General features: G+C 40.4%; 3 protein-coding genes across 3 annotated transcripts; 1 reads left to right on the top strand and 2 right to left on the bottom strand.

The window, feature by feature from the left end:
* Positions 1 to 392: 392 nt before the first annotated feature.
* Positions 393 to 12,893, bottom strand: psmb8a (proteasome 20S subunit beta 8A). The gene is made up of 6 exons (XM_003458001.5): positions 12,601 to 12,893; positions 12,214 to 12,355; positions 11,382 to 11,493; positions 6,793 to 6,922; positions 4,926 to 5,130; positions 393 to 697 (listed from the first exon to the last, which is right to left on the bottom strand). Exons 1-6 carry the CDS (start codon positions 12,748 to 12,750, stop codon positions 609 to 611), a joined length of 828 nt encoding a protein of 275 aa, XP_003458049.1. The 5' UTR covers positions 12,751 to 12,893; the 3' UTR covers positions 393 to 608.
* Positions 12,894 to 14,671: 1,778 nt separating this feature from the next.
* Positions 14,672 to 18,719, bottom strand: psmb13a (proteasome 20S subunit beta 13a). The gene is made up of 8 exons (XM_003457999.5): positions 18,584 to 18,719; positions 18,241 to 18,328; positions 17,688 to 17,785; positions 17,178 to 17,318; positions 16,968 to 17,083; positions 16,658 to 16,716; positions 16,240 to 16,391; positions 14,672 to 14,883 (listed from the first exon to the last, which is right to left on the bottom strand). The coding sequence occupies exons 1-8, from the start codon at positions 18,643 to 18,645 to the stop codon at positions 14,772 to 14,774; spliced, it is 828 nt and encodes a 275-aa protein (XP_003458047.1). The 5' UTR covers positions 18,646 to 18,719; the 3' UTR covers positions 14,672 to 14,771.
* On the top strand, positions 18,649 to 26,725 carry psmb12 (proteasome 20S subunit beta 12). Its single transcript, XM_003457997.5, has 6 exons — positions 18,649 to 18,788; positions 19,228 to 19,298; positions 19,842 to 19,973; positions 20,169 to 20,298; positions 20,380 to 20,524; positions 26,498 to 26,725. Exons 1-6 carry the CDS (start codon positions 18,741 to 18,743, stop codon positions 26,623 to 26,625), a joined length of 654 nt encoding a protein of 217 aa, XP_003458045.1. The 5' UTR covers positions 18,649 to 18,740; the 3' UTR covers positions 26,626 to 26,725.
* Positions 26,726 to 27,153: the final 428 nt, after the last annotated feature.

Raw genomic sequence — 27,153 nt, 5'->3', positions numbered from 1 at the left:
CCACCACCCCGGTGGCGCCAGTGTCCGGCAGCCTCGCCTCTGTCAGTGTGCCCCAGGGTGGCTGTGGCTACAATGTAGCTTGCCATCACCAGTGTGTAAATGTGTGTGTGAATGGGTGGATGACTGGATATGTAAAGCGCTTTGGGGTCCTTAGGGACTATTAAGGCGCTATATAAATACAGGCCATTTACCATTTACCAAAATATAATTCCATTCTTTTGTTTGAAAAGGAGTAGGCAGAAGTATACACTTATTAGTCCCTACCCCCTCAAATTTTACCTCTCATTGATTTAATTTTCTTTTAGCCTTATTTTAAAAGAAATATTTTTTTATATTTTGTTATACAAAACATAATACGTTTGTACCTGAAACTTGATGATTACATAACAGAGTCAGTTGAAGAAAAGTCTTTATTTGGAGCTGTTGTTCTGTGAGTAAGTTAACTTTAATCATTTGTCTTTTAACCACAAAACATAAACTGAATAGGCTTGTAGGGCTAGAGCATTGAGATGCTCTTTAACATAATGTAAAGTTCAATAACCAATAATCATGTTGAACACACATCACTGGATGATGATGATGATAGTTTGCTGATATTGGAGTAAAAGTCAGAACATTCCCTTCCTGTAGCGATGGATCAACTCGGACACGTCCTCCTTACACACCTTTATCCAGCCGTCCTCCTGCATGTGGTACACTACAAAAACATAGAAACACAGCTGAAACGCTTATAAACACATTATCCTTAATGCATGGATGTGAAGACAAAAGATTTACCGCAAACACAAATGAATCTTTATAAAACTTTCAGACTACACTGAGTTTTTAAAAATTATTTTCGATATATTAGATGTCAGGAAAAAGACTGAGAGGAAAAAGAGTAGAATCAGAGACATATTTGAGAAAAATCAATTCTGAATTGAAAACTATGATTTTTTTTCTTGATTTTTTTTTTTTACAACAGCAACATTTGTGATAGAAGTAGTATTGAGATTACACACATACACACACACACACACACACTGTTCCTGTTGCAATCTCCTGTTCCATCAATTCCCAAAGCTGCTCTATTGGATCAAGATCTGGTGACTGTGGAGGTCATACGAGTTCAGTGAACTCATTGTCATGTTCAATAAAATAAGTTTGAGATGATTTGAGCTTTTAAACATGGATCGTTATCCCACTTTAAGCAGCCATTCAAAGATGGGTGCACTGTGGTCACAAAGGGATGGACATGTTCAGCATCCAATCTCAGATAGGCTGGTGTGTTTAAACAATGCGAGTTTGTGCTAAGAGCTCCAAAGTATGCCAAGAAAATATCCCCACACTACTGCATCTAAAGCACCCTGAACTGTTAACACAAGGCAGGATGGATCCATGCTGTCATGTTACTTATGCCAAATTGTGACCCCACCATCTGAATTTGGCAGCAGAAATCGGGCCTAATCAGACCAGACTACATCAAATCTTCTGTCGTCCATGTTTGGTGAGCCTCTTTAAATTGCAGCCTCAGTTTCCTGTTCTTTGCTGAGAGGAGTGGCACCTGGCGCGATCTTCTGCTGCTACAGCCCATCTGCTTCAAAGTTTGGCATGCTGTGCTTTCAGAAAGCTCTTCTGCATGCCCTGTTTATAACAAGTGGATGATTGAGTTACTGTTGCCTTCCTATCAGCTCAATATTACCCAGAGAACTGCCGCTAACTGAATTATTTTCTCTTTTTCTGACCATTCTCTGTAAACCCTAGAGATGATTGTATGGGAAAGTCCCAGAAGATCAGCATTTTCTGAAATACTCAGACCAGCTCGTCTGGCTCCAGCCACCAAGCCATATTCAGAGTCATTTTAATCACATTTCTTCCTCATTCTGATGATCAGTTAGAATTTCAGCAGGTTGTTTTGAACATGTCTACATACCTAAATGCAGCAAGCTGTTGTGAGATTCTTATACTATCTTATGGTACCTTATACTTCTAATCAAAGCATTGTTGAATCATTATACGGCTAGAGGCCACATTATGCCTTTGATTAAAGACTGTGAAATCATTACACTGTTTTATGATGCATTATATTGCTGAGTATAAGAAATGCTGTTTGTGTAGAATCACGGCCTTCCTTTTCTGATTACAAAGAGAACAGAACATACTGTGTAGAGGTTGTCTGCCCCATCTCATCAGGAGGAGATAAAACAGGAAGCCAAGGCCGTCACTTAGGTGCCATAAGATAGAAGGAATGTGAGGGTTTAGGCTTTATGGCCCTGAGGGAAAGGGGAAGAAGCTATAAGAGTCTGTGAAACTGTTAGACACTTCGAGATGTTGCCGGACACCCTCTCGTGCACATCTCCCGTCCGGACGTCTGTAATGCTCAAAGTATTGTATGGAATAAAGAGATTGTTGATTGAGCATTTCTACACTGAGTGTTGTCCTTCCTTCAGCCCAAAGATCAAAGAATTGGGGTATTTAACACTGTGTTATTATTTTTGATATCATCACCCCCACCCGAGATTGGGTACATAGCCCCAAGTGCGATAGGAGAAGGATCGTTGAGTGCGAGAGGAACTGACCTGAAAGATAGGATCGTGGCCAAGCTTGAAACCTGGATCCCCCGTAGCCGGTTACCAAGATTACGTGAAGTACCCTCAGAAGGTCTGCTAGATGATGTTAATGCAGTACTACGGATGATACCTACAGCCACGCTTACCGAGACTAACAAGCTGATCTACAATACGGCAGCAGTGATCAGTGAGATGCTTGGCTACAAGTTGAACAGCCACAAGGAGCAGTACCCTCCATGGAGAAGGAGGCTAGAGGCTAAGATCAAAGTAGCACGGAGGGAGGTTAGCCAACTAACGGAGTTGCAGAAAGGTGCGATGAAGAAGGTGCCTAAGAAGTACAGGAAGCTGTCCATACCTGAGGCCTTGGAAACTGCCAAGCAAAGACTCACAGCCTTGGCCAGCCGCTTGAGGAGGTACACCAGAGAGATAGAAGGCAGGAGAATAAACCAGCTGTTCTCCACAGAACCAGCAAAGGCTGCTCAGTGGCAGGGGAACAATAAGAGAACAGCACCACCAAGGCTGGAGACGGAGCAATACTGGAAGAGCATATAGGAGAAGGACGCAACCCATAACGGCAATGCTCAGGGGCTAGTGGATCTGAGGGCAGACCATAGCGACCTCCCTGAACAGGGTCCAGTAACCATCACAGTGGCAGATATCCAAGAAAGGGTCTCCAGTATGAAGAGTTGGACAGCACCAGGCCCCGACATGGTTCACGCCTACTGGCTGAAGAAGCTGACTGCACTCCACGAGCGTCTGGCAGCACAAATGAACCATCTGCTAGTTAACGAGAGTCACCCGGAATGGCTAACCGAAGGTCGGACGGTCCTGATCCCCAAGGACCCCAAGAAGGGACCGGTCCCATCCAACTACCGACCAATAACCTGCCTCAGTACTACATGGAAGCTCCTGTCAGGCATCATATCGGCTAAGATGAACAGGCACATGGGTCAATACATGAGCGGGGCACAGAAAGGGATTGGCAAAACACCAGCTACTGGTAGACAGAACAGTCAGCCGAGACTGCAAGACCAGACTGACCAACCTGTGCACAACCTGGATTGATTACAAGAAGGCCTATGACTCAATGCCCCACAGCTGGATACTGGAATGCCTAGAATTGTACAAGATCAACAGGACCCTAAGAGCCTTCATCAGGAACTCAATGGGGATGTGGCGTACAACACTAGAGGCCAACTCCAAGCCCATAGCACAAGTCACCATCAAGTGCGGGATCTACCAAGGAGATGCTCTGTCCCCACTGCTGTTCTGCATAGGCCTGAACCCCCTCAGTGAGATCATTAACAAGACTGGCTACGGATACCGACTACGGAACGGAACAGTTGTCAGCCACCTCCTGTACATGGATGACATCAAGCTGTATGCCAAGAGTGAACGAGACATCGATTCACTGATACACACTACCAGGCTATACAGCAATGACATCGGGATGTTGTTCGGACTGGAGAAGTGTAGTCGGATGATAACAAAGAGAGGGAAGGTAGTCAGAACTGAGGGGATCGAACTACCAGAAGGCAACATTGCAGACATAGAGGACAGATACAAGTACCTGCAGAGGGTCAGGCAAGTCCTGAGGAGTCAGCTGAACGGTAAAAACAAGATCCGGGCTATCAACACCTACGCCCTGCCCGTGATCAGGTACCCAGCTGGGATAATAAGCTGGCCAAAGGAGGAGATAGAAGCCACTGACATAAAGACAAGAAAGCTCCTTACCATGCATGGAGGGTTTCACCCCAAGTCCAGCACCCTGAGGCTGTACGCTAAGCGGAAGGAAGGGGGCCGGGGACTGGTGAGTGTCAGCACCACAGTCCAGGATGAGACAAGAAACATCCACGAATACATCACGAAGATGGCCCCAACTGACAGCGTGCTCAGTGAATACCTCAGGCAGCAGAAACCCAAGAAAGAGGAGGAAGGCGAGGAACCATCATGGAAGGACAGGCCCCTGCACGGTATGTACCACCGGCAGATAGAGGAGGTGGCTGATACTTAATTAATCCCTGAGGAAATAATGTATTATTTACTAAGAAAGCTTTGTAGTATTAGCTTATTAGCACTAAATACCAGATTTCACTGATGATAATATGAACCACTGAAGTTTGTGCCTGACATAGGGTGAGGAAAGATTGCCCAAGTTCTTTGTCCTCTAGGGAACACAAATGTACTAACTGATCTATCCAGTAATTCAGATATCAGTCTGGCTCAAGTGAATTTATTTACTAACTGGTAGACCAGAATGGTCATTCTTTTAGTTATGCCATCAAATGGCTTTAAAAAACAACAACAACAACAACAACAACAACAACAAAAAACCTCAAACAAACAAGAAGTTTCTTTTGCTCTGTGCATACTTACTGTTTACCACTCCACCAGAGTAGGCGTCTCTGTGTGTAGCGTGAGCGATGCCCCGACGGCCAAGTTCATACGCCTCCTCTACTGTCATGTCTTCCCTGTAGCCGCTGTCCACCACACCGTAGGCATAGCTGTTCCCACAGCCGGTGGAAAACATGCGGCCAGACAGACGCGTCCCATTATCATCCACATAATACAGACCAGGACCCTGCAGAATGGACAGTCTGTTATATCACCTGAATTTTATTATTTTAAAGGCTAAAGTGGACATAGTGCATTTTCTTAAAATTATTCTCACATTAGCTGCTCTCATTAATTACCATCCTGCACTGTAACATTACTACCTATTGACTTTAGCTAATGTAATGATCTGATCTCTGATATATGCAGTACTGTATATGCTTTTATCTTCTAGTGTCTTTAAGATTACACTGATGATCACAAGATTTTGAAGCCTGTTAGATGGTTTCAGAGTCACACAACATTTTGATATTATTTCCTATTATACATCATTTAATCAATATGTCATATTTGTTGTGATATTATGCATGTTTCTGTAAGCTCAACAGACACTTGTGTGATCTACAGTCTTAACATTGTTTAGATCTATATTTATTCATAAGAGTGGTTTAGGTTAAGCAAGTAAAACATAAAGGATAACAACACTTTTTTACATAAGCTACACTGAGAATAACAGCTTGTGGGAAAAAGTATCTTCAGCAGCCCTTAAATTCCATTTTATACCACTTATCCAGGCTCAGGTCACAGGGACGGCAATCTGCGTAGAGAAGTCCAAACTTCCTTTACCCCAGCCATCTCTTCCAGCTCATCCAGGGGGAGACAGAGTCATTTCTAAACCAGCAGAGAGATCCACACAGAGTGTACTGGGTCTACCCCAAGCCCTCCTCCCAGCAGGACACGTCCACAACACCTCACCCAGGCATCCACACTAATGTGTTTTCATTTGAAAATGCATCGTTTTCTCTCCATTTTGACCTCCCGTCCACACTGAGACGGAGCTTTACTCAAGGAAAAATGCAGCATTTTGAAAACGCTCTCGAAAACGCATAGATTTGAAAACGGAGCTGTCCCGTTGCAGTGTGGACAAAACGCAGACTTTCGAAAACGATGACGTATGTTGGTCATAAGATGCAGTCATATGACCACTTAAACCAAGATGGCGGACGGCATCGGACAGCAATTTTGTTTGCTCACAATTTTGGTGGCCCTATTGAAGATTAATATTAGTTTGTACATGCTCCAGATAGCTTTTCTTCAGCTTCTTTAATTCTCACTCGCTTTTGCAACTTTGTACTTTCGTGTTACTCGCAGCAACAACTCTACCTCATTGTCAGCCCATTAAAAAAACTTGGTGCTTTTCCTCGACATTTCCCTGCGACATTTCAAAGAGCCAGAAAGTAAATAAAAGGCAGACAGAAATGTCGCTGGTTGAATGGTCTTAGATTTCACGCATGCGCAATACAGGAACGTAAGCCTTTTCAGCCGTTTCAGTGTGGACGCGCAACTGTTTGAAAACGATTGAAAACGCTGGTGTGGACGCGGAGCGATTTCAGACGGAAATGCTGTTTTCAAATCTATCCGGGCTAGTGTGGATGTAGCCCTAGTCTGATTTCTGAACTACGTCTACTGACTCCTTTTAATGTGGAGGAGCAGCATCTCTACTCTTAAAAGGAGTCACTGAATTTAAGGATGTGGTCATTCAACTTCCCATGGATTCTAATCAAAACCATAATGTTTTTACTATAAGTAGTGTACAATATTAGGCTTTGCTTTAGCTGAACTAATGAAGTGAGACAATAATTGTTCAGTTGTGAACAGTAAAAATCACACAAACACACCCTCAGCTTACCTCTTTGTCCCATCCACAGATCATGCTCCCCATGGAGAGGCCCATTCCTCTGTAGCCCAGCATCATGTTAGACAACAGCTTTGAGGCAGCAGCCACAGAGATGCGGTGGTTGTTCCTCAGCCTGTAAAGTCTGGGTGAAATTACAATAAATTATTGATTTATGAACAAATAATTTCACAAATTGTTCAACTATGTGGTCAGTCCAGATTATCCTGAATTTATAATTTGTCAAAAACAAAATCCTCCGTATAGCCCTCCTGATTTTAAGATGTGCAGGAAAGTTCAAGGTGTTGTCACGACAAGTGGAGTGAGCCGTGTGGAAAAATAAAGGAGGATCCAATTGCAGGCAGTCGTGAAGGTGTGAAGGTGGTTTATTGGACACAAAGCACAAGTGGAAAATGGCAAACAGAGAATGAACTAAACTATACTGGGAACACCTAACTACTGAACACGAAGGAAGGTAGACGACGGTACATGATGGTGACAGCAGGGCGAACACACAGATGAAGCACGGTGGATACACAGACGGACCAGCGACTACAACAACAGAAGACACGACTTAAATACACTCAGAGAAACACAGGGAGATTACACACAGGTGGGGGACACAGCTGGGAGTAATTAATGAGACGAGACAAGGGAGGCAAAACTGAAAACACTCACATGAGACACAGACCTTCACAATAAAACAGGAACAAGACATCACTACACAAAGACGCAGACTAGACACAGAACTAAACCCAAACAAAACATAAGAACACAAAACCTGGGCCCTGTTTCAGAAAGCCGGTTTAGTGCAAACTCTGAGTAAGTATACCCTGCGTTAACGAAAACTCTGGGTTTTCGGTTTCACAAAGCGAGTTTAGATTAATTCTGAGTGAGTTACTATGACGACACACTCCGTGAAGCTAACCTGCCCCCTAGCAGGTTTACTTCAACTAACCCTGACCTTCTCCGCCTCTTTGTCGGAAACCTGACTGTAGGAAGTGTCAGACATGGCGTGCCCCTTCCTTGAAGAGCCAGTAGATGTTGAAGCCCAAATTCTCCGCAGAGCTCTCCGCCGGGAGAGAGTGATTAGAGCGCGTTTGGACATTTTATCATTTCCTGATGATTTTCCGTTTTTCAGCACAATCTATAATTTATTTGAATAACATCCTCAGGCCTTATATTGCTCATGTGAGACATGCGCGGACATTCTCTCAGTTCTGTGCATATTATTTGTATTGCACTTCGTTTTTTTGCAAACGGGAGCTTTCTGTATAATACTGGTGACGCTGAGCACGTTTCCAAGGCTACCGTCTGTCGGGCAGTCAGGAATGTTACAGTTGCACTGAAACGTCTCCTGTACTCGTTTGTGGTGTTCCCCGGTCATAGACCCACAAGATTTATCAAAGAGGGATTCCACAAAATTGCAGGTATCAGGATGAACAAAACCTAATTCATGATGTGGTGATACTTGAACTACTACTTAGATTTTACATTTATTTTCAGGGTTCCCAGGCGTGATTGGCTGTATAGATGGCACTCACATTCCAATCATTGCTCCTTCAGTAAATGAAGGAGACTATGCGAACAGGAAGTCTTTCCACAGCATTAATGTACAGGTACATAGTTCCCTGTAGCATTTCAAACTAACAAATTATTTCATTATAGTAATGGAGTATAGTATAGGCCAACTGCTCCGCCTCTGTGAGTGGTGGTGGTGGAGGACCCCCACCTGTTTTTCGGGCCTCCGCTTTTTTTCTGTTGGCTATAACGGGCCACATTTGAGCATACAGAGTAAGCAAATATGTACTTGTAATGTGCTCAGATAATTTCAATAAGTGCTTACAGAAAGAAAATGAATGTAGCCTCTAACTGCAATTGATTTACATAGGACAAACAGACCAAGCACTATGGCTCATAATACAATTACACCTTACCTGTTTGGACTATAGTTTTATATTTTATTTTTACTTGCTGCCAGGAACGATTGGGGCCTGTTGGGTTGCACCTGCGCTCACATCACATCACAAAATAAAATGTATAAAATAAAAAATAAAATGAAATATAATAAAATAACGTATTAAATGGGTGGAAATCCCTAGATCAATGTTTAAATTAACACTCACGCATTGACTCTGACTCTGTCGGCTATGTATTGCCATGCATGCTCCCTTTCTTTTGCAGCTGAGGCTGTGTTACTTTTTTTCCGCAAAATTTGCATGTTATCGGCATATGCTGCCATCAGAATTTCGGCCTCAAGCGCTGTAAAATACATTGGCCGCGCCTTCTTTCCCTCCGTCTCCATGGTGACTCGCTTAATCTGTGCTCCACTAATCAGGGCTTTATGCGCGTGCTTAACTTGGGGTTAAAGCAACTCCGCGTTGATTGAACTAATTGTTATCAGCCTTTCTGAAACCGAATATTCCGAGTTGGACAGTTAGGGGTTACTCAACCCTGAGTATCATTTTTAACTCTGAGTTTTCTAAACCGGCTTTAGAAAAGCGGGTTTAGAAAACTCAGAGTTAAAAATGATACTCAGGGTTGAGTAACCCCTAACTGTCCAACTCGGAATATTCGGTTTCAGAAAGGCTGATAACAATTAGTTCAATCAACGCGGAGTTGCTTTAACCCCAAGTTAAGCGTGCGCACGAGGATACATAAAGCCCTGATTAGTGGAGCACAGATTAAGCGAGTCACCATGGAGACGGAGGGAAAGAAGGCGCGGCCAATGTATTTTACAGCGCTTGAGGCCGAAATTCTGATGGCAGCATATGCCGATAACATGCAAATTTTGCGGAAAAAAAGTAACACAGCCTCAGCTGCAAAAGAAAGGGAGCATGCATGGCAATACATAGCCGACAGAGTCAATGCGTGAGTGTTAATTTAAAAATTGATCTAGGGATTTCCACCCATTTAACACGTTATTTTATTATATTTCATTTTATTTTTTATTTTATACATTTTATTTTGTGATGTGATGTGAGCGCATGTGCAACCCAACAGGCCCCAAACGTTCCTGGCAGCAAGTAAAAATGAAATATAAAAAATGTAGAGGAAGAGGGTCCAGCCACTTCTCCAACAAACCTTTCCTCAGTAAGATGTTCAGCACTGATTTACAACCAACCTAAGTAGGCATGTACTATGAATGTCAATGCTATTTTCTGTGTTTCAATAGCTCCCTGTACAGCAGCTGTACAAGACCTGTTTGATCAAGAAAATAAAAAAATGCTTTTTGGAAATGGAACACTTCAAGCAGCAGAATGGAATGTGAGTGCCATCTATACAGCCAATCACGCCTGGGAACCCTGAAAATAAATGTAAAATCTAAGTAGTAGTTCAAGTATCACCACATCATGAATTAAGTTTTGTTCATCCTGATACCTGCAATTTTGTGGAATCCCTCTTTGATAAATCTTGTGGGTCTATGACCGGGGAACACCACAAACGAGTACAGGAGATGTTTCAGTGCAACTGTAACATTCCTGACTGCCCGACAGACGGTAGCCTTGGAAACGTGCTCAGCGTCACCAATATTATACAGAAAGCTCCCGTTTGCAAAAAAAACGAAGTGCAATACAAATAATATGTACAGAACTGAGAGAATGTCCGCGATGTGTCACATGAGCAATATAAGGCCTGAGGATGTTATTCAAATAAATTATCGATTGTGCTGAAAAACGGTAACGTTCACACAGAAAATCATCAGGAAATGATAAAATGTCCAAACGCGCTCTAATCACTCTCTCCCGGCGGAGAGCTCTGCGGAGAATTTGGGCTTCAACATCTACTGGCTCTTCAAGGAAGGGGCACGCCATGTCTGACACTTCCTACAGTCAGGATTCCGACAAAGAGGCGGAGAAGGTCAGGGTTAGTTGAAGTAAACCTGCTAGGGGGCAGGTTAGCTTCACGGAGTGTGTCGTCATAGTAACTCACTCAGAATTAATCTAAACTCGCTTTGTGAAACCGAAAACCCAGAGTTTTCGTTAACTCAGGGTATACTTACTCAGAGTTTGCACTAAACCGGCTTTCTGAAACAGGGCCCTGTAAACAAAACCCTGAACCAGAACCACAGTAATATAATCTATCGTAAATAATCAAAACACCAGAGAACCCCAAAACACTCCATAATGCAAAAATAAACCCAAAACATAACTTAAAATGCTGGGTCGAACCGACCCAGAACCATAACAGGTGTGGAGCATATATTTTGTTTGTTGTGGTCAGATGAAAATAGGAGAAAAAAAACTGTATGTTTTTAGTTAAAAAACAAGGTATGTGATGACCATGTCAGTTTATTAAATCTGTATTCATTGTGTTTCAGTAAGTTATTCTCAAAGTCTTTATGTGAAGAGCCACAGAAGAACCTCTTGTTGTGAAGTCTTAATTAAGCTCTTTGCTTCACTCAAACAAAATCAGTTTTCTTACTTTCATTTCACTTTCAAAGTTTCTTCTTTATTTGTACCAAGTCATAAAACATTCAAGGAGAAACTCGATAAAATACCTTAGTGTGTTTCGTAGCATGCGGTCAGGCTACAATACACCATCAAAGCTGAGAAAAATCATGAAATAATTGGAGGCTCTAAGAGATAATATGTAGGACAGACCTGCACTCTTTGGCTAGGAGTCTCTCCCAGTACTGACAGTCTGCAGCGCTGCCTGACATGGTGCCCAGCAGGTACGGGTTGATCTCTATCACCTTGTTCACATCGTTGGATGCTGCAAAGACATGAATAAAATATATTTTACAGTACTATTCCTAAAGTCTTGAGCCACCTTATTAATGATAGTGTGTGTTTTTCTATACAGGTATGCTTTTACTGCGTTGGCAGTGTGTTTGAGATCATTGTCATACTGAACAATTAAGACTTCAGGAAACAGCTGAGGTCCAAGCGTATCTCTGCACACCATACTGAGATATGCCAAGTTTTCAGCTAAGGGCTGTTTTGGGAATCATCTTGTTGGTATAATAATAATACTTTATGTCAAACTGTGTTATTTATGGCATTTTTCATAGATTCAGCTAAAGATATGCAAACAAATTGTGTTTTGGCTGCTAGTATCAAAGTAGCTAAAGATAAAATTTAAAATTAGCTCTTTTCTAAGTTGTCAGTTATGTGTGGACAGAACACTGGTTCACCCTTAAAAGCTTTTATATGCTTGAATGATTCATAAGTCAATGTTAAGTGGCTTAGCAAGAGATTAAAGGGGCGGCTCAAGTCTTGTTTTACAGTACTGTAGGAAATGTATAAAAATTAAGAGTAACCACCTGTAGAAGCAAATCTTTACCCTCCTTCACACCTGTTGTGTAATATTTGGACATTTTACTGGAAGCTGCACCATCTTCATTGTGGCTGGACAATAACTGATTGGGCCATTATTGCCTTCGCCAAATGTAAATGCATAATGTTTCTAAATCATTTTGTGTATTATGTTTACCCAAGTAACGCCCGGCTGAAGCTCTGGAGTCCACAGCCACGATGACTCCATGCCTGAACTTGAAGGCCAGAGTGGTGGTCCCGTGGTTCATTTCAATGCACACACCTCCATCACTGTTGCAGGATTTCAGAAACCCTGAAGGCTGAAATGAAACCCAAAATAAACAGAATGGGACGCGTGATCTGTGATAGCGCATGAAAAAATAAGTATAATGTTTCTGATATTCTTACAATCACGATTGTTTATATATACGATTCAACAGGAAGTAAAATCGCTCACTGAGCACAACAGACGCGTAAAATAACTTAGGCCAGGGCGCGTCTGACGCTTACGGCAGGTTTACTGTATTCACTTTGTTAATTTAATGCCAGATTTAAAGTCACTCACCTCTACACCAGGCGGAACCGCAAATTCTTGAGTTTTGCTCCCAAAATTGTAGTGGTTGGTTCGGTCGACGAGGTGCCTCTGTTTCACTGGAAGAATCTGTCCACGGACTTCAGAAAAAGACTGAAAGTCGCTCACTTGAAGAAGTGCCATTATCTACTGAAATAGATAAACTATATTTTAAATTTATATACGTTTATGCAGAGTAGGTGTCGAGTTTTCTAAAAATGACGAAGGCGATTGACGCCAAGGGTGATTTCCTTGTATGTGACAAAGAAATAGAAAGTGAAAGGGATTTTAATGGTTCGTTTAAAATATTAAATTTTCTTTTCTTTTAAAAAAGATACAAACATTGTAAACAAAATAATACCGAGATGCAACCATTTGCAAATATGTGCTCAATCGTAACGAATTTGTTTTAAACCAAAAACTTAGTTAATCAAAATAAACTCTGTGACTGCAGAAGGCTGAAAACCGAACAGACCAATAGAAAAACGTTATTTTGTCATCATCAGTCTCTAAGCGGAAATGCAGCCCTCAGGTTCTGTCACTAACGAGCTCATCAGTTATAAAAAATATAGCTATAATTTACTGCAGTTAGATTAAAATGCAACACAGTAACCTGCTTTGTAGTTGATCCTGTTTGGATATTAACATATTCAATATCGTTAGTTTTAATTATGTTTATTTTTATTTTATTTATTTTATTTCTTTATACCGATGTTCCAGTATTGACTTTTTTATTAATTTATACCTTTGCTTTCATTTTTTCCTGTTTATTCCCTACACTAAGGCGGTTATATCTTGGTAGTTTGTGTGTCTGCAGGTCATTTTGTGTGTAAAGGCAATAGCTCGAAAAGTTTTAAATTAAGGCTGATAAAATTTTGTAGGGGTGTAGAGTGGGGTCATGTTAATAATCCATTATAGCCCCTTAAGGTCAACTTAAAGATTTATTGGTCGGAAGTTCAGTCAGAAAGTATGACTTTTACGACGGTGGTGTTTATTGTCAACATATAGAAAACACTGTATAAAGATTTAAACTATCATGCCACATTTGACCTTTGACCTCAGTAGATTGACCTGAAGGTCAAAGTGATAATGATCCTATATAGACCTATTTAAAACTGTTTCTTACTGCCATTGTTTGTACAATCTGACAACATACAGACATATGGAGATTTTAAATGTCACATTATAGTTTGTATCCACATATGATGTCACATTTCGCCTCTGATCTCACTTTTATGTTTCACATCTGCCTTTCTTTCAAGTTGCCCCCAAAATGCGTTATATCTTTAAAGAAAGTATTGTCAATAAAAGAGGATACGCTGCCTGGTTAGTTAGAAATATAGTGTAGTATAATATCATTAAGCTCAAGTCCAGTTATTTAAAAATTAAAACACATTATCCATCACCCACTCCTATACAATGTTTGTACAAAGTAAACATCTGTTACTCTTATGCAATTTTTTACTGAACTACAAACATCTTAAAAGTAACTTCAAAAAAGTGCAAAGAAAAGAAATTGAATATATACAAAATATAATACTATTCCCTTAAAAGTAAATACCACCCAGAGAGTGAGATGTTTTGGCGGAGGTTTGCTTCTTGTTTACATGCATTTTGTAACCAAGTTTTGTGAAACTTGGAAAGTAAAAGAAACTGCTTTAATTCAGTTCCTGTTGTTTTAAATATGCAATCCTACTATAATCATCCTATCGTTTGTATGTATACATGTTCCCTATCTCCTCCTAGACAAGTGGACCAATCGTATCATGTTCTCTGTCTTCTGCACATTTGTTATTATAAATAAAATAAATAATAATAAAATAAATAAAAGTGTTTCAACTGACTTGACTAAAGAGGGTAAGTAAGTACAAAACCTGTAAAGAAAAAAGGCAACAAAGGTCATGTAAATCGGGTTTTATTCAGTGTTTCAAAGATTATTCAGTATTGTAAAAATATCTCCTCTCTATGGCCAGCAGCATCCTCTATGTTTATAAAACCCACAGTATTACAGCTTGTTTATTAGACCACATCATGCTGAAGCAGCAAAAATCATAATGAAAAAAAATTTTGGAGATCTTTTTCTATTTATTTATTTTAGAAACACGATTTGAACATGATTTACTGAAAACAAAGATGGTGTGTATGTGTTGGTTGTTTGTTGTAGCTCAGGCTGTCTCCATCTTCTGCACAGTCTCCTGCACAACTTCCAGCTTTAAAGGGACAACTTTCTCTGTCAGGACTGGAGTAGTGCCTGGACGATATTTATACTTCATTTTCCTGAAATAAAGGCACATAGATAAAACATTCAAATCTGAGGATTTATAATGTGCAGTCAAGGTAGATTTGAAGAGTTAGTGGATCTTAGTCCAAAATAGCATACAAAGTGTTTTACTAAGGTTAGATAAGAGTGAATGAGGACGAAACATGAGTGAAGAACTCAAAAGTTACATGTAAACATCCATCTTTAAAAACATTCCAGAAACGTGAGACAAAATAATGTTTCATTTTTTAAGTGGAAAGCTAAAAAATTGAAAAGCTTTCTTGTTTTTCACTTCTTTGATCTACTTTTGCTGTCCATTATTTCATTCTCAGTTTTGTTTGTGTTTTCTTAAGTGATTTGTAATTATAGTTATTGTTTTAAATTAATCTGATGAGTTTCAGTTTTCCTGCTCTCCTGTGGTCCCCATGTCTGTTTAGTCTTTTGATAGGTAGCAGGAAATTTTCTTCCATTACTCCTATTTTTGCTGGCTTGCACTGGCTGCCAGTTAAATACTGTATTCAATTTAAAATACTACTTTTCACATACAAAATTATCAATAATTTGGCACCGAGCTACCTCAGTGAGCTTCTTAGCTTACACACTCCTGTCAGAGCACTTAGATCTGCTGCCCAACTTCTTCTGGAGCAACCTCGTTCTCAGCTGAAGTCTCGCGGTGACCGCGCGTTTGCTGTAGCTGCCCCAGTCTTATGGAACAACCTTCCTGTTGCTATCCGGGCGTCTGACTCTATGCCATTGTTTAAATCACGGCTGAAGACTTATTTATTTAATCTTGCTTTTCCACCTAGTTAATATTTGGTGTGCGTTGATACATTTTTATCCGTTATGCTTTGTTAACTACTTTTATGTATTATGATTGTCAAGGTTTTATAATTGATACGTGCCAGGTCCTCTCTCTTTTCCCTCCCATCTCCTTTTTCCTATTTTACTTTTTGTCAAGCACCTTGGTATACCCTTGGTTTTTTTAGTGTGCTTTATAAATAAAGTTTATTATTATTTATTATTATTATTATTATAGTCTCCATTTTCGTGTTAAATATTCCCGTGCATAGTTACTTCCTGTTTTTGTTTGATAGTCTTTTGTTTCATGTGCATTGTATTTAGTTTTGCTTCCCTTGTCTTGTTATCCCTGATTAGTTTCAGCCATGCATGCTAGTGTTGCCTAATTACCTCCGTGATTATTTAAACCTTTAGTTTGCAATAGTTTTTGTTGTGTTGTGCTGTTTATCCACCATTGTCCCTATTTGGATTTTTAGAATTTGTTTTCTGCTTCACCAGAATAAAGGTTTATTTTCTGTTTATTAAATCCATCTTTGAGTCTGCATCCACACAAACTATGACTGGTACAGGTGTACCTGTTGTCTTTGTACTGGGACTCCTGGTAGGGTCTGATGTAGTCGACTCCTTGTTTGGTGATGACACAGATGTCGATGTTGTTGCCTGAGCCGAGGTCGTTCATGATGCCTGCTTGAATAGCAGCTCGCACAAGCTCCTTTGCTGGCTCCAGCTGAGAGCGGACAGAAAGCAGAATAAAAGAGGAGCAAAAAGAGATGACATGAAGCAGCAGAACACAGAAGCATTCATCTTATACACTCTTACCTGTTTGGTAACAGAAACAACCATTTTATCAGCTGTTTGTTTAATTTAGAGAAGGTTTAGTTCCAATAGTCCTGCCACCCTCAAATTATTCAATTAAAAATGAATACTATGTGAAATAAGTTTCTATAAAGGTTTAAATAACTAAATATCACTTTACTGCAGAAAAAACAGTACCTCTAAGTCAGGTTTGAATCCATCCTCTAAAATCCCAAGAGCAGCCAGATCACCAGATCCTGCATGAACACAATGTAAAGTCAGCTAAACACAGACTGTATGTAGTCTGTGATTGAATCAAATACAGACCTACAGCACATTAAAATGTCATTTATATTTGTTAACAGAGTCATTATCTCTGATATTTTCTTGTAAACAAAAAAATGTTCTGACAGCTGAACAGCCAGGGAAAAACCATCACAGAAACACCAACCAAGAATCCAATTAAAGATCATATGCTGTTGTTATTAAAAGCAGTTATATCACATACCCATTGAGAGGTAAGGCACCTTGTCTACATCCCCGTACGGCCCCACAGTGTACAGGTGGTTTCCAGTACAATCCACTCCCCCCAGAATAAGATTAGCACCTATTTGACCTCGATACCTGAGAGACAAAACATGTTTTACTAAGACCACAGACCACATCTAACGATCCAAACATCTCTGGATACATGTACCTGTTTCTGTGAATCACTCACCTGTAAAGCATGTCCTGCAGTATGTTGACGGCCATGACAACTCGAGGGTTCCTCCCACTGTTCAGGGAAAAGATGGTGAGGTTGGAGGACAGAAGGTCTGTGGTCTTTTCTGTATCTGCTGCCGTACCTGCTCCACAACAACTAAACACAAACAAAGAGAATGTAGAGATCATGAGAAACAAAAAAAAAAAAAGATTTGATAAGCCACAGAGGGAAAAGATAAAGGAAGAGGAAAAGAGGAAAAACCTGCTTTAAGAAACACAGAAAGCCATTATTATAAATATATATATAAAAAAAATACTGGTTGTTCACCCTCAGTGGTCTCAATATCCCATTACATCATGTCATTATGTGAACAGTTCTCAAGTATGTCATCTCTTAAGTTGAAGAAAAGGAGGCAATTAGCAATTAAATATGCTACAAAAATGAGAAAAAATGCAGAATTACAGTAAACAGTGCAGATTAAAAGTTGTGAGAGTATTGAAGTATTTCTCCTCTAACAACACTTACTATATATTTGGAGCGATGTAATGGATCTTGGCACACATTTTATCAGCCACCACTTCATCGGACGTGGCTCTGGTATCTGCACCCAGCACCACCCCATCCTGCAGAAACAAATCAGGTTGTATGATACAGTTTTAGTCCTTTAATTACAACTGTTAACTTTCTACTGCTCACTTTTATAAAAGTATACAGATACTTCAAAATCCATAAAGCTTTCAATTATATTTCAGTCATTTCTGTCTGTGATTTTTAACATTTTAAACTAGTTTTATGCAAACACGTATATCCATCAAAGTGAGAGCCAAGACAGAGGTTTGTTATTAGTACTCAATCTGTTATTAGTGTGCCTTTTGTCTGATTCTCTGATGCTAAGATTATTGCATTAATACAAGATAAACTTTGATTTAAGAAAAAAACTGGAGTTTGTGTGGCAGTGATGAGAGTGAGTTTGGTATGATTTTAATACTTCACAATCAAAGTTATAACTCATGGACTAAAACACAGCAGGTCACTATTTTATTCATTCATACTTCTATCAGAGCAGTGTAATACTCACCTTGAACACCACTCCTGCGATGGTGGTGCCTGTTTTCATAGGTTTGGGAGTTTTTCCTCCATCAAAGAGACCTTCTAATGCAGCGTTTCTATAAGGAGGAGAGAGAGGTGAGGGGGTGCGGGCAGGTGGGGTGTGTGTGTGTCAATCAGTGCCTACGTAGTGTAATAACAGTTATAATTACACGGATCTTTGCATTGTCCCACTGTCTAATCTGATATAAAATCAGGAAAAGTTAGTTTCGTTTTTGATCTGGATGTAAGTTTGGTCTTAATGACGGTTTAGTTTGATTTCTGTCGTCACTGATTCAGTCTGCATCTCTGAGAACATTAAAATAAGCTCTTACCTTGCTGTATTATCGAAATTAAAGCCAGGTGCGGGAGTTTCGAAGATATTTGACAGCGCCATTGTGGAGGTGAGTGCGGCTCCTCTGCGCGTCTCGGAGCGCCTGAGGTCGCTGTTCTGAGCGTCAGCTCTTCCTCTCTTTCGATCCTGGAGTGAAAATGGAGAAACACTGCACGGACTCACGAGTCAAAGGAGTCAGCACGGGGGTAAGTAAACCTGCACCAGGTGACGAGTGTTTTTATCTAAAGATGAAACATAGAAGTCAACGTTTGTAAAATAAGAGGTTTAAGCATCTAGCCGATGTCGTGTTTGAACAGGTGATGCGTTTACCTGAACACGAACCTAAAACTAACTTAAATCACATCCAGTTGATGCTTCATACTTAGTAAAAGTTAATTTGTGAGCTCTGAACAAGTATTTATTTTTCAAGATTCTAAAAAAGCAAACGAACGCTTTGCTTTCGTTTTCAATGAGCAGCCGAAATCCTTAATAAGAACTCTAAATCCCACAATTCATCGCGTGGTTCAGTCTTCATGAATGAACAGAAAAGTATGAGAAAAGGTTGCCTGTGATTCTGTGTTATGTTTGTTTTATTGTGTTCGGTTTCATATTGAAAACTGACCATCACACACTCTCCTCCCTCAGACCACCATCCTGGCTGCTATTTTTGATGGAGGGGTCGTTATCGGGTCAGACTCCAGGGCATCAATGGGAGGGTGAGGAAGCTACCTTTATTGTTATCTTTTAATATAACAGAGGGACTGCTAAGTAACCCTTTTAATGAGGCAAACAGACAAAAAGATGACCATGACCTGACTGCAAATGAGTTTCAAGATTTCACTGATAACCACAGATTAAACATTTACTGAAATCTCAGAGTTTTGTGCCTTTGTCCACTGTAGTGACTTCAGGAACGAACTAAGAGTCACTGAGATGCTGTGTTTGGGGGTGCTGAGTCCTCTGAGGTGTTATTTAAAGAAATATCTGAAAAAATATGTTTAAAACACAACATATCAACTGCTCAAAAACAATCCAAAAAACTCACAATAACCACAAAAAATGTGTCACTCAGCGATCAATTTCCTAATAACAATCAAAATTACTGCTCCATGTGACTAATTATTACGACGTTACCAAATAAACCAAAATCTAATCATACAAGAAACCATCACAAAAGAGAATGAAAATCAGCAGAAAATGATATTTTGTTCATTTAAAAATTTATTAGGCTCAAACATTCATTCTCACTTCTTCTCCAGAGAGTATGTTTCGTCTAAGACCATCAACAAGGTGATTCAGGTCCACGACCGGATCTTCTGCTGCATGGCTGGTTCACTCGCAGATGCTCAGGCCGTCATCAAGGCTGCAAAGTTCCACCTGTCCTTCCACAGGTATGTCTTTCAGGTGTCTGCACAGAAAAATCATGTACAACACACACAGAAGTATGTTTTAGTAATCATTCTTTATCATTGATTAAACTTTTTTTTACTCCTCCAACACCCTTCTTCTCTCATACATACTGTACTTGATTCTTCACCTACACAAATTAAAAATAAATAAAGCTCTTTGTCTTCTGTGACCTGCAGTGTCCAGATGGAGAGTCCTCCTCAGGTGATCGCAGCAGCATCCGTGTTGAAGGATTTGTGCTACAAAAACAAAGACGAGCTGCAGGCCGGCTTCCTGACAGCAGGCTGGGACAAGAAGAACGGACCACAGGTAGAAGATCACTGAAGCTATAAACAGTGATAATGACAGTGAGTCCACTCTGCTGTGTGTAACTGCAACTTCTCTCTTCAGGTGTACGTGGTGTCTTTGGGCGGGATGTTGATCAGTCAGCAGGTTACTATTGGTGGCTCAGGGAGTACGTACATCTATGGCTATGTTGATGCTAAATACAAACCCAACATGACAAAAGAGGAATGCCTGCAATTTGCCACTAATGGTATAGTTTTCTTTTCATTTTGTCAATGCACTCTAAAAGTTTTAACCTGATTCATATGAAAATGTACAAAATGGCTTGAAATTTGTATTTTGCTATCAAAATTAAGAAGTATGCAACTTGATGATTTTCCAAGTTATGTCCTGAGATCAATAGTTAAATATTTCCTGTCAGGTGAAAATTTCCCAAATAGAAAGCTGCCAAAGTAAAACAGAGACACAGTGAGACAATATAAAAAATCATATGTACATGGGTGAACTCTCTAAAGAGTCAGAGAGTCACACAGTACTCTTCTTTATTGCAGGTTATATAGGCATGTAGGTTACACAGCAGACGGAGGCAGTCTCCGCCTGTTCTCAGAATATATTGCTTAACTGACAAATGCATATCTTACTAAACATTCTGTCCGTACTATACTAAACGTCTGCTTAAGTGGTATTTTCCGTTGCTCTTTGCACAGGAACTTGTCTTCACAGGCATTTGATAAGCATAGGCAAGGTTTCATGTTTTATCAGGGTGAATCGTCATTCAGAGTTTACACAATCACAAGCAAAGCATATTTGAATAATAAACAAAATCTTTTCACATTTCCCTCCTGTTGTTTAACTTTCACACTAGTTAAAACACCATTGGTTTATTATCTGTGCATGATTTCTTGCAGCGCATTTTTAATCAGCACGTCATACATTGGTGTATCACAGCATTTCAGTGTCAGGGGGATTTATCATCATCTTCATCCATGGGCAGTGTCAGGTATGCCTGCACATGAACTGCAACAACTTTATTAATCATTGATTGTGCACATGGCAAAATACAAGAAGTAAAACAACAGAGTAGGAGTAGAAGAACTCCTACAAAAACCAGTCCTTTTATTAAAAGAGATTTCCAGGAACCACTCAACAGCCGGGTAAGCCAATCTTCAGTGTTCATGACATAGTCCTGTTGCTGAGCGTCCCTGAGTTGTTTCAGCGTGCGTAAGGCGTCGGTCATGTTGGAAGAGTGAACATTATCTGGAATGTACGTACAGCATGTGTTGTTAAAGAGTATACAGAGTCCTCCTTTTTCAGCCAGAATCATGTCCAGTGCGACTCGGTGTTGCATCACAGTTATGCGCAGGGCATCAATCTCTTCATTTGAATCAGCTTCATCATCAGTGTCTGTGTCAGTGTCAGTGTGTTCTAATAACGTCATAGTTTCTCTTGGGCTGACAGGGTCTGGTGTAATGGCAGTTGCTATCAGCCTGTTGATCAGGGCTCTTACGGTCCAGTCGTTGCCAGTGTAGGTGAAGACTGTGTCCTAGCCTTGGTCCCAGTCCGTGCTTGACAGGTACCAGTCATATTCGTTCCACTTGTCACCTTGATAGCCTCCAATGTGGAATGAGTTTAGTGGGATGGCTATTGTCAGGAACACTGAGAACACAAACATGAAGCACAGGGTTGTGACTGTTGTCAGCTGGCATCCTGTTGTCCAATATTGACGTCGTCTATGTCCATCTCTCCTTTCTCCCTCCCTGGAATCTTGGGTTCTTTGTCTAGCATCTCCATTCCTGTGAGTGTTCTCCTCTTCTCGACCACCAGACACACCCGTAGCCTCTAATGAGTAGACCTCAGCCAGAGGAGTGGGATCACAAGTGTTGCCACTGATCACCCTACCCCCCACCGAGCGAACACTAGAGGTTGGGGAGGACCAGAGTCTAAACTTATCACTCACTTTAAGGAGATGTTGGTGGGTCTTGGATTGGTTCAACCTTCTTTGTGTGGCTTTGATGAATCCACGAGGGTCGTTCAGCAATCCTGCATGCTGTGGGTGTTGTGAGCAGGACCTGGAAGAGACTGGGAGAGAATCACGCGGCAGTTGGTTGCTCAAAACTATTTCTTTGTTTTCCAGTAGTTTTGTCATCCACTCTGCTTTTGTTGAGGGCAGGGTGCCTTGGTTTAGCTGACCACACTTTTCAACAGTGATGTGTGACTGTGAGAGCAGGATGCCTACGTAGGAGAGCTGTCTTGCATGTGTTAGATAAGAAAGATTAGCCTGTAGTAGTATTGAAGTTACTGCGTGTGGGACCTTGATAATCAGCTTGTGTCCCAAAACAATGTCGGCAGATTTTTTAACAGCCTCTGCTGCTGCTGCACAGGCTTGCACACATGTAGGTAGGCCTGAGGCTACTGAATCTAGTTCACATGAGTAAACGGCTAACGGTCGTTGTTTGTCACCAAAAGCTTGGGTCAATACTGCTTTCATATAGCCTGAGCTGCCATCCACATGCAAATGAAATGGTTTCTCATAGTCTGGCAGTGCTGTTTTGTTTTTCTGTACCTTTACTGCATGCTCTGCATGCTGTAAAGCATCAGCTAGACTTCCGGTATTTTGAGTGACCCAATGTTTATCTACGTGTGCGCGGACCTTTGGGAGGAGGCCTTTTAGAAACGCGTTTTTTAGTTGTTGTTCGAAAGGGGTGTTCACGCCCTCATCATATTCTAGACCTGAGTTTTGTCTAAAGACTGGTCGTAGTCTGTCTAGGAAGTCAGAGGCAGACTCATTTTCTTTTTGTTTTGTTTCTCCTATTTTTCCGTAATCTGGGTTTGGCGCCTGAATTAACGGAAATTGCCCTAACGGGCCTGGAGGCCATGGCGGTGGGTCTTCGCGGGTCATTAGGTCCAGTTGTTGTCTCGCTGAGACATAAGGGTCTTGTGGTTTCACAAAGGGATTTTTTGAAACAGGGGGATAAGGATTTGGGGGTATGGTTGCTCAGTCTCAGGGGGACTTGGGGCTGAGGGAGGTGGTTGACAAGGAGGAGGATTGGTGGTTTCGGTAGGTGGCTTTTCGCTTTGTTTATTTTGCTTTTTGTTTCTTTTCTCTTCACGCTTTTTACTTTCCTCCTGCCATGGTACAAAGAAACTTACGTATTCGTACATGCGCAGGACTTTCTTTTTACCACTAGTTTTTTCTATCTCTGCGTGTAGGCATTTACTTAATTGCTGTATTTGGCCAGGGCTACAGTTCCCCTCCCAGGCGGTGCAGTTTGTTTTTTTGGGATTTCTCCACCTATTTGCGCTTATCTTTCCTGCACCAGGGCATTTTTTCTCTAACCATTGTTCATCTGCAGTCAATTCGGGTTTTGTAGATTTATTTCCCATATTTAATTTTGATTTGTTTTATTCGATAGTTCTTTGTTTATTTTTTGTAGTTATTAATACTACCAACACATAAACTTCACACGCGGTACTTATAATCCTATTTTAGTTGACACGCTCCTTATTTACCATTCACTCTTAGAGTGAGATCCCTGACTCCCAAGGTGAAATGAAACCACTAGCTCCAACCTCTTCTTTGCTGCGGAATGGGCCCACACAGGACAAATGATTCCGTCTTACACAGGCGAGCGTTTACGTGCGGGTCCACACAGGGCCCGGTCCACACAGGACGTTTTTATTCAGACCTTTTAAAATTGCGGAATGAGCCCACACAGGACTGCCAATTCCGTCTTACAGGCGAGTCTCATGAAACGAGCCCACACAGGACTTCCAGTTTCGTTTATCTGAATTTCAGCCCACACAGGACTTTCAGTTTTGTTTATCCGACTTTTCGGCCCACACAGGACTAGTCTACTGAGAGTCGTGTCAAACTAGAATCGATTTTTTAGACGCAATGTGTTTTTGAGTGCTTAGTAATACACACACACACCTGCGGCGCTTTCGCTGGCACGAGAACAGAGAGAGGTGGCTGACACGCCCTTCTACTTTTGAGCTATTCTCAAAAGCGGTGTCAACTTTATGTGATAAAACACGACCTTCTTCTCGATTCACCAGTACTTCAGCAACCGACAGTAAACAAATCAGTGGAATAGTTCAGCCTCCTTATTGTGCTGTAGAAATCAACTTATTCCACCAAAAAAACAATAAAAGACAGACAGTTTTAACGCGCGTTCACGCTACCAGCTTCCTTAAAGCGAGCGTAGTGCTTCCAGCCTTTCTTAGGCGAGCTTATTTTTCGTTTTCGTTTTTGCGCAAACCTTTATTATCTCAAAGTAGTCTGTCCTACCTTGGCGCTGGTTTCTTCAGATGCACCTGATCAGCCCCCGACGGTGCGGACTGCTTGTAAAACGTTGCAACGTGGGCTTCTCGTACCGACGGGACCTGGTGAGGTGCTTTCTGTGAGAGCTGCTTTAAATAGGCTGTCTCATCCGGCTTCGAAGGACCAAGAAATGTCAGGTGAAAATTTCCCAAATAGAAAGCTGCCAAAGTAAAACAGAGACACAGTGAGACAATATAAAAAATCATATGTACATGGGTGAACTCTCTAAAGAGTCAGAGAGTCACACAGTACTCTTCTTTATTGCAGGTTATATAGGCATGTAGGTTACACAGCAGACGGAGGCAGTCTCCGCCTGTTCTCAGAATATATTGCTTAACTGACAAATGCATATCTTACTAAACATTCTGTCCGTACTATACTAAACGTCTGCTTAAGTGGTATTTTCCGTTGCTCTTTGCACAGGAACTTGTCTTCACAGGCATTTGATAAGCATAGGCAAGGTTTCATGTTTTATCAGGGTGAATCGTCATTCAGAGTTTACACAATCACAAGCAAAGCATATTTGAATAATAAACAAAATCTTTTCACATTTCCTGTGGGAGAAGAAAGTGCCACAGCCAGTCAGAGTCATTAGCAAAGCAAGAACATACAGAGAGCCATGCTAATGATGCAGACAACATTAAATTAAATTAAATTAAAAAAAAAAACAAACTTATTAATATACAGTAGTCTGCTTCTACAACTTTATCAGTGTGATTTATTAAAATGCAGATGAGCTTATATTGCATTTTCCACCATGGAAGTAAGATGTAACATCATTTAGCATATGTGAGCTGTCCAGTTTGTTCCAAGTCAGAACCACTGAACATTTCTATTTATCTGTATATTTACAACAGTGTGTAAGTTATAGAGATGTTTGTATTTTTATCATCTTTCTAGCCCTAGCTAAAATATGAAAGCTAAGCTAAAAATAACGTAGCTTTATAAGATGAGCTCACCAGAAAGTTGAAAAAAAACAAAACACAACACTTATTGAATTTTATACTTATAAGAAAAACATTTTAGATTTCACTGAAAGAACATTTCATTTATTAAATATTTAAAGCACAAACAAAAATATCAAATATTGTTATCTAACAAATCCGAAAATTCCCTCTTTTAATGAGGGACTGTGTTAGAGCTTACCGTTGTGGTACCTTCACTATATTAAAAAAGTCACTGCCATATTCTCTTTGCATTATTAGGGATATTGGAATTATCGGTCTCAGCCCATCAGTCACTAATAAACCAAACAATTATTGATGACTTTTTCCCACCACAACCTACAAGATTATTATTTTGAATTTTAGACTGTTATTTTGAATTTGTGGAGAATTAATAGTGACTTTAAGAGTTAATTATGTTTATGTTGAACATCTTATCACTTTGGATCCTTGTTTACTTTGATTAAGCTGTTTTCATTTTGCTAGTTATTTAGTAAATATATTTGACTTATTTGTCTTTTTGTTGTTTGGTTAATTTTCATTAGTTCCTTGTTTGCTTTACTTTTTGGGTTTATAGGAACGTAGCAAGACTATGAGCAGGTATAAGGCCGGGGAGGGTCAGTGGCTGTTTTACCAGCACATTAGAGCAGCTAAATTAAACTAGTCATATAATTGAACATCTTTAGCAGCACAAAAGGTTCGGTCAAACATCAGTGAGATTATTAAGCTCTTGTCACAAGACATAATTACCTGAACTGAACCTGAAATTTGTGGATGCCATGTAAGGAATTTATAAGAATACTTCTGTTAAGCGAGTTAAACGATTGTTGGTGATGAAAAAATTATTGTTCATAGCTGATTTATAAACTGTTTCTCTGCTTGTTTAACTGATTTTTTTTTTTCCTGCTTTCTTTTCTCCTCCTCTGCCTCTCTCTGCTTCATCCCTCCCTGCTCACAGCTCTCGCTCTGGCCATGGGCAGAGACAACGTCAGCGGGGGTGTCGCTCACCTGGTGGTGATAACCGAAAAGGGGGTGGAGCATGTGGTTGTACCTGGTGACAAACTGCCCAAGTTCCATGATGAGTGACTTGCTTCCTTCCTCCTGCCATCAAACCACCAATGAAATCGCAGAGTAGTTGTTTCAAAGCTGGACTTGTTTAACCCGTTTAGTCTGTTTAGGATCAGGATGTAACAAAGTCAGACACACAAAAAGCGAGATAATATTCAGCTAAATATAAAACCTGTGAACTACAGAAACACTGTCGTAGAAAATGAGTCTTATTATGAAATCATGAGCAGGCTCATTTATACAGAATTCATCTGTCTGTTCTGTTTTTTGACCAAATTACATGTTCTTGTGTTTTTATGTGAAAAAAAAAAGGAAAATGTAAATTCGATAAAATAAATATTAAGATTTTCCAAAGCTTTTGTTTTCTCTTTTAGACAAATTAAAGGGAATCTAAAATAAAGTGTCTCAAGAGGGTGATGGGCCACCAGAGAAATTTCCCTTTTCTTTGGTTTAAATGAAAAATATTTAAACTCTGCTGGTGGAATGGAGGACCATTCTTCCAAATGAAGTGTCCCTATTTTGTAAAATATGATTCAGGTCATTTTC

Source organism: Oreochromis niloticus, linkage group LG22 (assembly GCF_001858045.2).
Source record: "Oreochromis niloticus isolate F11D_XX linkage group LG22, O_niloticus_UMD_NMBU, whole genome shotgun sequence".
NCBI classification, from domain to species: Eukaryota; Metazoa; Chordata; class Actinopteri; order Cichliformes; family Cichlidae; genus Oreochromis; species Oreochromis niloticus.
This window is presented reverse-complemented; position numbering and strand designations above follow the sequence as displayed.

Coding starts and splice junctions, on each gene's coding strand:
- psmb13a (XM_003457999.5), bottom strand. CDS start 18,645: ATGGCGCTGTCAAATATCTTCGAAACTCCCGCACCTGGCTTTAATTTC. Junction 16,392..16,657: donor GATTCAAACCTGACTTAGAG/GTACTGTTTTTT, acceptor GTCCGCTCTCAG/CTGGAGCCAGCAAAGGAGCT. Junction 14,884..16,239: donor TCCCAGTACAAAGACAACAG/GTACACCTGTAC, acceptor CCTTTATTTCAG/GAAAATGAAGTATAAATATC.
- psmb8a (XM_003458001.5), bottom strand. CDS start 12,750: ATGGCACTTCTTCAAGTGAGCGACTTTCAGTCTTTTTCTGAAGTCCGT. Junction 12,356..12,600: donor CGGTTCCGCCTGGTGTAGAG/GTGAGTGACTTT, acceptor GTTTCATTTCAG/CCTTCAGGGTTTCTGAAATC. Junction 6,923..11,381: donor CTCCTAGCCAAAGAGTGCAG/GTCTGTCCTACA, acceptor AATTTCACCCAG/ACTTTACAGGCTGAGGAACA.
- psmb12 (XM_003457997.5), top strand. CDS start 18,741: ATGGAGAAACACTGCACGGACTCACGAGTCAAAGGAGTCAGCACGGGG. Junction 20,299..20,379: donor ACAAGAAGAACGGACCACAG/GTAGAAGATCAC, acceptor TTCTCTCTTCAG/GTGTACGTGGTGTCTTTGGG. Junction 20,525..26,497: donor CCTGCAATTTGCCACTAATG/GTATAGTTTTCT, acceptor CCCTGCTCACAG/CTCTCGCTCTGGCCATGGGC.